At 34.4% G+C, this 12,927-nt stretch overlaps 1 protein-coding gene across 1 annotated transcript; it reads left to right on the top strand.

Moving 5' to 3' along the window:
- The first annotated feature begins 1,061 nt into the window (after positions 1–1,061).
- rpusd4 (RNA pseudouridine synthase D4) lies at positions 1,062–11,563 on the top strand. The gene is given in 12 exon segments (XM_056468234.1): positions 1,062–1,351; positions 1,354–1,430; positions 1,513–1,678; positions 3,720–3,799; positions 3,801–3,889; positions 3,891–3,947; positions 4,023–4,059; positions 4,061–4,091; positions 4,094–4,116; positions 6,654–6,804; positions 8,827–8,924; positions 11,243–11,563. Coding segments are annotated over 12 exon segments (1,089 nt in total). The 5' UTR covers positions 1,062–1,269; the 3' UTR covers positions 11,441–11,563.
- Positions 11,564–12,927: the final 1,364 nt, after the last annotated feature.

Below are 12,927 nucleotides of genomic sequence, written 5' to 3'. Positions count from 1 at the left end.
TTTTGTACAATGGTGTAGCACAGTATACAAAAACAAACTACATTTTATTTATTTTGCTTTGGCATTTAATTGGCTTTAATATTGGTGAATTTTGGGATGTCATAGCTAAAACACAGAAACTTTCCCTAATGTCTACTTGGTTCATGCTGGTTTGTTTTAAAGGCCTATATTATAATTTTAGGCCAATTATTTTTAAGTTTTTGCAACCATAAAATAACATTCCCAGAAAGTTCATGCTATGTTTTAAATAAACCATGTTTTAATGTTTATGTTATGTTTTAAATGACATAAAAGTATTTTTCAGAATGTTGTCTAATTGTTATATCTAGGTTATCATTTCTGCAACCAAAATCAAACATTCTGGGAATCAGAAATTAGGTGGGGTCAACCTTTTTGTTTATGCACAGAAACATGATATGTTTTCTGCAGATACTAGGTATCTTATCCAAACAAAATGTTATGGAGGCGACTGTATCATATCTAAGTTACCAATCTGTAATATTCTAAAAATACTTATTACAGTTTGTTTATCTACAGATTTGTTTGTTTGTTAACAAAATGCATAATTTACAGATGACACCTATTCAAAAATAATACTGTGTAACAGTTTATAATCTTGTTCAACAAACAGACATAGGTCTATTACAAGACTTTATTGGATAAGGACCGGTGTGTAGCTTTGGAATTCTAATGAACTGTATTTTTCATTTCTTTACAGTTTTGCTATGCTTCAGACCACAAATGTTTACTCATTTAATTTAAATAAAATGCAGCATGATCCCCTTTCTGAATTTAGCACAGGTAAAAAAAAAAGATACAGGTCAATTTTATATAAATATCTGTATCTGGTGAATGATGATATACTGCGTCATTTTTTTGCCCCTATTTGAAATAAAATACACACTGACTGCCAGTATTATAAGTTATTAAAAATTCATTAGTATTGCATTTGATATCAAATTATTATAAATAAAACAATGGAAACACGCATTAATTTACACCACAATAACATCAAAATGTTTAACTAGCGTGCGAAAATATACATCTCCCCGCTTCATGCCACTACTGTATATCAAGCAACCCTGTGACTTTTATTTTGAACTGTAGTTCAGTCATGTTGCCGCTATGCTGTTGGTAGTGTACCCTTGATAAATCGACTTTATCAGTAATTTTAGTATTAAATTTATTACATATCCGCCAGTGAGCAATTTAAGATCTCGGAGCATCGGTCGTAGGAAATAGAATAGAACTGAACCATCATTTGTGAAAATGCGTCACGCACGTGAGATGACATTTGTGAAGCTCGTGAGGACATTTGCCACAGTTTCAAACACCCAGACCGTCGCTTCAAAAAACAAACAGCACCCGAAGCAGCGGACATCGCCAACAGACTCCGGAAAGAGAGAGAGAAAGAAAAGATGACAAAGCGAGTTTGTTTATGCAAGTGCGTGTTGTCAATCAGATATATGTGCAACCTATTATGTTCCGTTTGATTTTGGTTCCTCTACAAAGGTTCCGGTGTCCCCTCTCCAGTCCAGAGTGAATGAACTCAAGCAGTTCTCTCAGCAGCTGCAGTCTGTGCACCCTAGTGTGCTCGCAAAAGCCCTTTACAGGAGCTCCCTTTATGAAGACCAAAACATTATCGCTATAAACAAACCATATGACGTTCCTTTGCATAGTGAGTATTGAACTGACATCTCAGTAGCACCCACCTAATGTTCATTTTGATTTACTTGAATGTACTATAGTAATGTTTTGAATTTATTTCATGCTACTAGACATTATTAAAAAATAAATTATGCACCATTAATGTCTATGTAAAACTGAGCAGATATTAAACCTGTTTATACTATACTACTATTATATTAACTGCTACTGTTTTTATGTATAAAAACAATCCTAGGTTCCAATACCTAGATTCTAGGTAATTCTTGGTTTAATTCTCAATTCTTGAATCAGCCAAATGAAGTTATTTCTGATAATAAATATAGTGTATAATAAAAATGAATAATACTTTTTTTTAGATAATTTAAAACATAAATGCTTTCAAATCTATTGTTTGTTACTCAGCCTTAATTAGTAGTGTTTAAGTAAAACAGAGATAAAATGCAAGTTCATAGACGATAGACTGGTGTCTTTTGAGTTGAGAAATAAAATAAATTATATTAATACATGGTTTAACCCTTTTTTTGTATAGGCCTAGCAGTTCGATATGGCTGTATATCAGTACTGATGGGAGGCGTGCGTTAGTTACCCACCAGTGACGATATGCAGCCATGTTGCACTGCTAAAAAAATGTAAAACTTAAATTTTATGTGCAACTTATTTAATAAAACATAACTGTGTGCTCCTACTCCATTCAGTTAGTAGTGACCAGTGCATAGCGCTAACAGCATGGGCCCACCCACAAGAGGAGGAGAAGGAAGTTGTATCAAAATCTGACTCCCCAGATAATCTGACTCCCCTTCGCGTGCACGCGCATCACGCAGCACCTGCTGTGAACTCACTTTAATGATCATTTTTTTCCCGCAATTGACAGCAAGAACAAGAAGCGTTGTCTAAGTGACAAGCAGCACCTAATTATGTTCAAAATGCCAAATGGGTGGAATTTATACCCCATTCGAAAGTAAAACATACTCTAATAGGTAGTGTAATCTACAGTGTGTGGGTGCAGAGGGGTGTTGGTTGCTGTATGGTAAAAAAAATTATGAGAGTTAAAGTAACTATGTTAATTACGATTTAAATAAATTAAAATTAAATAAAATATTAATATAATATTTTGGGTGGTTTTTTTGTGTGTTTGGGGGGGTTTGGACACCTTTTAGGCTGAAAAAAATCTGCTATATCTGGCAACACTGGTGGTGGAACAGAAGTATGACAGAAATTATATTATATATATATATATATATATATATATATATATATATATATAATATATATATATATATATATATAAATTTCTGTAACTCAGAAATTATAAATATTTAAAATAGGCACTATCCTTATAAATAAACAATTCAAACAACGACACTCTAGCCAAAAAAAAGCCTCAAAGAACATTATGTCGTCCAACAGCTGCAATATTGTTAAACTAGTGAGTTTATTGATCGAGACACTGCCTCGCTGCAGAGCCATTGAGCTCCAGCGAGGGGGAGCTTGAGCTTGAGCTCCTCCTCCTGTAAGCTGTTTTAATGCCAACCACCCACCCCACCCTAACCCCAACCCCCAGTGACATCACTCGTAGAAGAGTGCAAGGAAGGAGGAGCTGGAGCTCAAGCTCCCCTTGCTGGAGCTCAGCTCCTGCCCAAGTGCTCTGCAGTGAGCACCACTTGTATTGATGTGCTGTCACTATGTGGGCGGAGTAATACACAGGGGTGAGGAGGCTCATGAACCATACTGTTGTATAAATGTATATACAGCGAGAAGGCTGTTATAATAGTATTTTTTTAAAACATAATTTAAGACTATTATTAAAGGGTTTATCATCATGGCTGGTTTTTAAATGATACCCCTGAAAAAGAATACAAATTTTCAAATTCTTTCAAATTTGCAATTTATTTCCCATTTTAGTGATTTTTACCTCAAACTACACGTGTGATGTAGTTTCAGCTTTTTTGTGTTCATATAACAAGCTAAAAATAGTCACCAGGTTTTCTACCATTGCAGTAGACAGAACATGATGATACGCTAACATCAGTTTTTTTCTCCAATTGTCATAGATGTAAATGGCATCAGAAACAGTATTGCAGAGTGTCTGCCTTTGCTGGCAAAGATCACGGATAATATGCGACCTGGATCACCAGTTGCATCTTTGCCACAAACTGGAAAAAGAAACTACTGGAGTTTTGATCCTGGCTAAACAGAGGGAAGCTGCTGAACATGTCCAAACGCATTAAATCACCCAAAGTGGAAATGAAATTACTTGTGAGTTACACTTCAAACCTGATGTCTAATGATTTTTTTTGCTAGTTGATAATGATTCTTATGTACAAAAAAACACATATTCCCATTTTTTTCCTCAGGGCGATCACTGTAGGTGTGCCTGTCCCATCTGAAGGAGGTGATAGACATTCCTGTTATAGAGAGAGCAGTTGTGGTCCTCAACCACACTTTAAGGTGATGCAATACTTAATTCATGACAACGACTTGTTTTAAAGAGAACACGAGAAGATGACCGGTTGCACTGCCTAAGTAAACGTCATCAGAGTATAGATGACATTGCTAAAGGTAGTGGAGTTATTTTCATTAACAATTACAAAGATTAAAAGAGAGAGCCGAACAGGTGATGAGCTGAAAAATGCCCATCGATCTGGTAACTCAAGACTTTACCCAACACTATACCCAGGGCGGACTGGCCATAAGCCTGCGCCCCCCAACACCCCCCGCATTTCATAAACATCGCGCTTCCATCACAACCACCCCCTCCCCCCCACACCGCTATCCACTTTTGCCTTACCTTCAATAACTTTTCCAGACTGAAAATGCTGTCCCAGTCCGCCCCTTGACTATAACCAATATTGCACATCTATTTTAGATTATTTAACCTATTAATCTCTTTCATTTAGTTTTTTTTCTTCATAATTTAACATATAACATGTATGTATCAGGTATGTATATATGCATACAGTTGATATCAAATGATTAGCCCTCTTTTTTTTTCATATGGGAAAAGCATTATTTTTTTAGTTTGGCTTGGATTTTTTTCTACAGAACAAACCACTGTTATCTAGTAACTTGCCTAATTATCTAACTTGTCCAGTAAACCTAATACTATTATCTTGCAAAGTAATATTATGCACTCTCATCAGGCAAAGACAAATAAATGAGTTATTAGAGATTAGTTTTAAAACTGTTATGTTTAAAAAATGTGTTTGGGAAATACATTTTTTTAAATCACAGAGGGCTAATCATTCTGATGAATAATTCTGACTAATAATTTAAATTATCTAATATATATACTGTATTGGTTATACATTTGAACATTGTACAGTGGGGGAAATAAGTATTAAACACGTCACTTTTTTCTCAGAAACAATATTCTAAAGGTGCGGTTGACTTGAAATTTTCACCAGATGTTGGTAAAAAACCAAAGAATCCATACAGTATATGCAAAGAAAACAATATTAATTAGTTTATAAATTAGGTTATGCGTAATAAATTAAACGACGCAGGAAAAAGCATAATTAAACACATGAAAAAGGGGAGGTTTAGAAGGCAGGCAAAGCCCAGACAGCAACTGAACTCTCTCGTAGTTATTCAGAAACCTTCTGCCCGTCATCGTTGTAAAGTCATATTAGCTGCTTCAGTCCAACATCTTACATTAGCAGCTGATGAACATGAAACCAGGGTGGATATTTCAGCAAGACAATGATCCAAACACATTCAGGAAACCTTCAAATGCTTTCAGAGAAAGAAAATCAAGCTGTAGAATGGCCCCAACTAATCACCTGACTTGAATCCAATAGAAATTCAAAATAACGATCAGATTTGACAGACGAGATGCACAGCAGAACCATCAAGATTTTTATAGTTTAGTTTAAGTTTTATAAGTCTGCATAATTAAGGGCGTGGCCTGTTGAGTGACAGCTAGGTCTCGCTGCTCAGTGTCTTGTCACCTCGGCTGATTCCGGCTGATTAAACACTGAACTCGACATATACATCGTGTTTTTGTTTTTGTTTTATGTGGCTTTACACAGTCAGTTGCCTTTTGGAATTATTTCCTACAATTATCAGATAATATGGCATGCTGTGTGCACTTAATTGTGCTCACAAACCATTCAAATTGCCTCCATTTCCCAGGTGAGTGAAATTAATTATACTTATATACCATCTCTATAAATGTATTTGCTTTACATAAGAAATGTATTGTTTATAATTTTCTTTAGAACTTGAATAGCCTTGCATTTACCAACAGACTATATTTGAAGTGTTTTGAAAGTAATTCATGTTTTTCTCCTGTAGAAAAACATCATAAGAACAATGCTTAGTGGCTCAATGTATTACAACAGTGTTTTTAAAAGACTAAACCACTTCATTGATATAGTACACAACAAGCACATGTGGTCAGAACACAAATGAGTCGCAGGGTCATGATGTATTATGCGTTGCTCCCAAAGAAAAGCCTGTCTACGCAACATGCTAGCAGGCGTTTGTAGCTCTTTGCCCTTATTTCGTATTCCCACGGTGAGTGCGATGACGTGCGAACAAAAATGGCGACGGTAGGCCACGCCTACTCGTTGCTTCATTTGCGCCTCTTCAGAAACCTATGGGTGATGTCATAGATACTACGTCCATATCTTTACAGTCTATGGTTTTTACCAAAATCTGGTTCAATTCCTTTGTCACAGCTCCTTAGAATATTATTCCCAGAAAAATCTTGACGTGTTGAATACTTTACTTGTACTGTACATATATTTTATTCTAATGGTTGTAAAAACAACCTATACACTTACATCTAAAAAACAGATTAGTCTTTGCCTGCTGCAAAAATAAATCTCCATCATAACTTAAATTAGCCTGCTTTCATGAAACTGAGTTAGGGTATTCATTCAGCCAGATTGCTTGAAAACCCCAGCTTATCTTGCTTTTGTGCAAAAGCCCCTCGTGTTCTTGCAGCACTATAATTAATGTGAAGTATACTGTTTATCTGTTAGATGGCTCTGAGTCCGCTGTTTAAAGTGAATGAGGATGGAGATGGAGTGACGAGAGTGCGAGCTCACAGACAGGCACACGCTGCAGTCACACAGTATCGGTTCTGGACAACACCAGCGGCTGCCAGTTTAGTGGAACTCCAGCCTCTCACAGGTATTGACTGACGTGACTCCTGAAACTACACCCGACTCAATATTCCTAAGTGGCCGTATAGTCCCTGATTATATAAATGACGAGTTTAGATGCAAAAACCTCTAAGTGTCATTTACCATGTGCGTAGGCCGGAAATTTACTTTTATAGTGACAAATAAGTTGTTTTCATGCCTTTAAAGGGAAATACTTGATCATAAACATGGGAGGCTGAGAAAGTCTCATTTTAGGAGAAAATGTCAGATGACGTTTAGAGGTTTTTGGTATCTGAACTCTTCAGTCTCTACCTATATATGCTGTACATCCTCATTTTGTTTATGGCTCATCCTGTGTACACTTAACCCGTGTGTATTGTTCAAACTGACTACCCCTGTCGTTATGTGGTTTTTGCCCCATTGACTTTCATTATAATGACAATTTTTGATTGCTAATCCATGACACCATCTAATCATGCATTCTTGATTGTCGGTGTTTTTCCTGTTGGGAAGAGGTCAAATTTGTTATTTTTACTGTTGATCATCAATTGGCACTATTAACCCTTTAGATCAATAGTCTCAAACTCAATTCCTGGAGGGTCGCAGCTCTGCATAGTTTTGCTCCAACCACCTCCAACTGACATCTGCTTAACACTCTATTCACTTTATTGGTTCGCGTACGAGCAGGCGCAGCCCAGAATCTTTAGGCTTGGGACTTCAGGTCTCATTCACTTCCATTCATTTTTAGGACGTTAAAAACAGCTTGTTATGCTTCTTGATGTTGCAAACTGATATTTTTTCATTATATTATTCTGCTTTGTCTGTATAATCATGCAAACACTTCCACATTGAAGAATAAGGTCAATAGTAGTCTTGAACAACTTGATTATTTGGATCAACTGTGTTTAAGTAGGGTTGGAGCAACACTGCAGAGCTGTGGCCCTCCAGGAATCAACTTTGAGAACTATGCTTTTGATAGACCTGGGCAAAAATGTCTTTTTTATGGAGTTCTATGGAGTATAACAGCACATTATCATTTGCGTGCATTAATACACTTACGTTGTTTACTATGTTCTGAGAGCGGATGTTATTTTCATTTTCTCTAACATATCAAGATAATTATTATTCTTGCTTCCATTTTGATACTATTTATGACCTATAATGATATGCTTTCTATAGTTTTCATCTCTTAAAACGAGACAAAAACTAAATAAGAAAAGCAGAAAGTGCAGTGCATTGACATATAAAGCAACAGAGATGGCAACAGATACCAAACTAAGATGAAATTAGTCATTATTCAGTAAATAAACACTCACAACATATACAGTTGAAGTCAGAATTATTAGCCCCCCTGAATTATTAGCCCGCCTGTTTATTTTTCCCCCAATTTCTGTTTAACAGAGAGAAGATTTATTCAACACATTTCTAAACACAACAGTTTTAACAACTCATTTTTAAAAACTGATTTATTTTATCTTTGTCATGATGACATTAATAATATTTTACTAGATATTTTTCAAGACACTTCTATACTGCTTAAAGTGACATTTAAAGGTTTAACTAGGTTAATTAGGTTAACTAGGCAGGTTAGGGTAATTAGGCAAGTTATTGTATGGCGATGGTTTGTTCTGTAGACTATCCAAACAAATATAGCTTAAAGGGGCTAATACTTTTGACCTTTAAATGGTTCCTAAAAAATTAAAACAGCTTTAATTCTAGCCGAAATAAAACAAATAAGACTTTCCCCTAAAGAAAAAATATTATCAGACATACTGTGAAAATGTCCTTGCTGTGTTAAACATCATTTGGGAAATATTAAAAAAAGAAAGAAAATTTAAAGGGGGGCTAATAATTCTGACTTCAACTGTACATTTTACTATGTCCACCTGTTTATGTCTTTGTTTAGAAACAAATATTGAAAGAAAATCTGAAATTTGTGTTAATGAAAGTTCTGAATGTTATACATTTTTTCACTACACTGAATGACCATTATGTAATAGGAGAAACTGAAACATATGCTGACAAGAATCGATTATTATATGTGTTTTAGGTGTGAAAAACCAACTACGAGTGCACATGGCTTTAGCGTTGACCTGCCCCATTCTTGGTGACCATAAATATTCCCACTGGAGCAAACTAGCACCCCAGGTATGATCAATATATTCACTTTTAGATCCTGAAATGATGATCATCCTACGCTGCTATTCACGTTTGTGGTTGATTTATAGATGCGGTGTGCAGGGTTGGGGAGTAATGGAATACACGTAGCTTAATTAGCTATTTAAAATACAAAATATGAGTAACTGTATCTTGTTACAGTTACATTTAATATGGGTGGTAATCAAATTAACTACATCTGACAAGTATTTTAGTGATTACTTTTGAAACTTTAATGTCATCTGTAATTGCCAATCTATGTAAGTGGCAATTAGGGATTATCTGGCACACTGCAAAAACATTGCGAGGTACAGTTGAGTTTTGTACATTTATTAACAGCTATTAACAGAACATGTACAATTTCAACATCATAGGTCATGTTTTTTTGTTTGTTTAGTGCTGTTCTGAATTTCTGCATAAGCTATTTTACATTTACATATACAAAACAATAAAGCATGCACTGTTTATTTCAATTTTATCTTTGCTTCAGTGCATTTAAATATGCTTGTAATTTGTTTATTACATGAAATGCATGATTTGCTGCATCCCAATCAACTCAAATTTATACATTTGGTGACACTTTAAGGACCAATTCTCATTATTACTAGGTTATTGAGATATTGGCTGCTTATTAGTACTTATAACGCACGTATTCTGTATGATCTTATTCTACATCCCTAATACTACCCAATACCTAAACTACCTTAATAAGGAGCAAATTAGGACAAAGTCATAATGGTTTGCTAAGAGTGAGAATTGAACCTTAAAATAAAGTGTAGTCAAAACGCTTTCCAATTAGGGATATTCAATCATTTGCTGGAATTGTACAAATACAGTATATGGCAAAGTATATCGCAGAAACACAAAATATTGCAATGTCAGATTTTTCCAATATCAAGCAGCCATATATATATATATATATATATATATATATATATTTATATATATATCTCTTATACACTCACTCCTCAAGACAAAATGATAATTAAATTTCTTAAAATGGCTATGTTCAAAAGTTACACCCCCTTATATGTTTGTGTGATTATTTATGTTTAACCATGTATAGTTTGTGTAATTTTTTCCAGTTTACATCATCGTCTGCATTTTTACCACTTATGTAAAATATATACCAATGTGTATTTGACTGTGTGATTATGACATCCATCTTTTAAAGGAGGATTGAGAGACTCAAACCAAAACATTTACTAAGAGAAATATTTTTCTTCCTATTTGTTGATTTATTTGCTACCTTGTTTATTTATTTATTTTGATTGGTTGTTTGTTACTTCCAACATTATTTATTTGTTTGGTTCCCATTTCAACATTATTTTATTTAAATTAATTAATGAATTTATTTTGTTTGGTTGTTTGTTTTCCATTACAATATTATTTTGTTATTTGATTTTATTTTCCCCTATGGAATGTTACAGAAGGTTGTGGATTTAGGAAAGTGTTTATTTGGGTAGTGATAACAACATTGAATGGTAATTTGTAAAATCAATGTTTCCATGAAGAAAATGTAATAAAGAGAGAGAAAACATTGACGGATTCTCAAAAAACAAACAAACAAAGCATTAAGAGAGAGGGGTGTAAACTTTTGAACAGGATGGGGGTACATTTTTTTCTTAATCAGCTAATACTGATCATCAGCTTCCTAAAAGACTAAATAAGTACAACATACTCGTGTTGCTTTGAGTATTACAGACTGTTTACATTTTTTACTAATAGAAATTGCACAGATAACTGATGTCAAAAACAATCTGCAGGGGAAAAAAACAAGCTCATTTTATGGATGTAATTTTTCTTCAGAGAGATTACTTATTTAACAAAATAGGTTGCAAATTATTTTTAAAAAAGTATATTTTGTAATCTAGTGGAATACGTTTGAACTCTACATAGGGCACTAATTGAAATACTCATTGAAAAAAAATACCTTATTGGGGTTATTAAAAATGTTTAAACTTTAATGACTTAAATATATACAGTAGTCAACATTCAAAGTGAATCTAGTGTTTTTCAAACATTGTCCTAAAATAAAAATGGGTGCTGTTCAATAGTTTTAGAACAACTTTGATGAAGGGGATGATCCACTTCAAATGGTGACTACTGCATCTATACAAATTAGATTAAGGGTTAAAAGTAACCCACTGACAGTATGTAGCCTACTACCATTCAGCTATTTTGTTTTGCCTATGAATGTAGTGCGTGTGTTAATAATGAATGGTGGTGGTGTTAGTGTGTTTTCTTGAGACATGACTCATTGTCACGTTTGAAGAATGACCACACGAGTCTCACATTTCGGGTTACAGAAGCTGCCTGAGGGTATGCTGCGCCGGCTGGGCCTGGTTCAGAGTAAAACACGATACCTGCCTCTTCATCTGCACTCCCGAAGGATCGTCCTGCCAGGGTTCAAAGGTCACCGAGACATTACGGTGTCCGGTCCCCTTCCCAAATACTTCACCAGCGCGTTGAAGAGGCTGGAGATCCCACTGCCAGCAAAAGAATGAGATCTGTGAACTCTTCTTACTTTTGCATCGAGGACTGGATTTGACATGGTTGAAACTGGACATTTTGCTCAGATTTTTGTATGAAACAAATGAAAGACCAATAAAAAAATGTTCTGCAAACTAGAGATATAATCAAGTCTTCATTAGTTGCTGATATCAGTGTCAGAAATAAACATATCCATTAAAGTGCAATTTTTGCAGCCTGGAATGTATTTATATATATATATATATATATATATATATATATATATATATATATATATATATATATATATATATATTATAAGGACAGGTTTTTTATATATATTTTTTTAAATTACACTTTATCCAATTACTTTACAAGCAATCAGAATAATTGGAAGTCACAAATGTAAAACCTGTAGTTAATTACAGAGTAGGTCTGCAGTATTATGATACTATGCTCTTGTGTAGACCATCATTTTATTTTGTAATAATGACTCAGTACAAAAATTGTTTAGGGAAAACCAGATGGTTATATCATGGCTTCACAAGCTGAACTTCATATCAGTCTATGACATTACAGGCATTACAGTCCATTGAGTTATGCAAAAGGTCAGACTATATTCAAAAACCCCTTTGATTGATCCAATGCTTCAAAAATGTGTTTATATATATATATATATATATACACACACACACACGTGTATGTGTGTGTATATATATATATATATATATATATATATATATATATATATATATATATATATATATATACACACATATGTATGTGTGTGTGTAAATATAGTTGTTTAGATTGCAACTATGCAGTTCATTTATAAGGATAGTGCCTGTTTTACATATTATAATTTTGGAGATACAGCGCATCGGCATCCATCAGCCTGCCATGCTGAGCACAGCAAAGACGGCCACAGAGACCGCATGATGAGTCCTTAAAAGAGAAAAGAGCATAATTTCTAACTACAGCTGATCAAATCATTATTAAACAGGTAAGTGACTTTCGAAGTCAATGTCTCTCTTTTGTATGTTGAAATGCTGTATTAATACCATAGTCTGGTAGTGTTTGCTTTGGCCTTTTTTCGAGGTTAATTTTTAAGAAATCCCAATTTCAACAGAGAAACACTGGGAAATGTCTGTAGACTGATGACATTACATACCATTCAGCCTTATAATCTTAAAATGTGAGCTAAATGACTTGTTTTGTCTTTATATTAGACATTACGCTAGAGAATCATTCAAACACTAGCTCTAAAGTGATGTTTGTGGAGTAGCAATGGTTTCCGCTGTTCTGACATCAGCTGCAGATGTGAATGAATAGCGGAAGAAAGTAGTTCGCCATACAAAAGGACTTTTAGACTCTCTGTGTTTGATTTTCTTTTTTTATATACACAATTATACTGTCGAACTGTTGTATAAATGCAATATCACATGAGTAGCAAAGCAATATTGCTGTATATCAGCACTGGTGGCCTACGAGCATTGCTACGAGTGTGATATTGCTCATATAT

Source organism: Danio aesculapii, chromosome 11 (assembly GCF_903798145.1).
Source record: "Danio aesculapii chromosome 11, fDanAes4.1, whole genome shotgun sequence".
Classification (NCBI taxonomy): Eukaryota; Metazoa; Chordata; class Actinopteri; order Cypriniformes; family Danionidae; genus Danio; species Danio aesculapii.
Note: the sequence above shows the minus strand (reverse complement) of the source record. Positions and strands in the feature narration are given on the sequence as shown.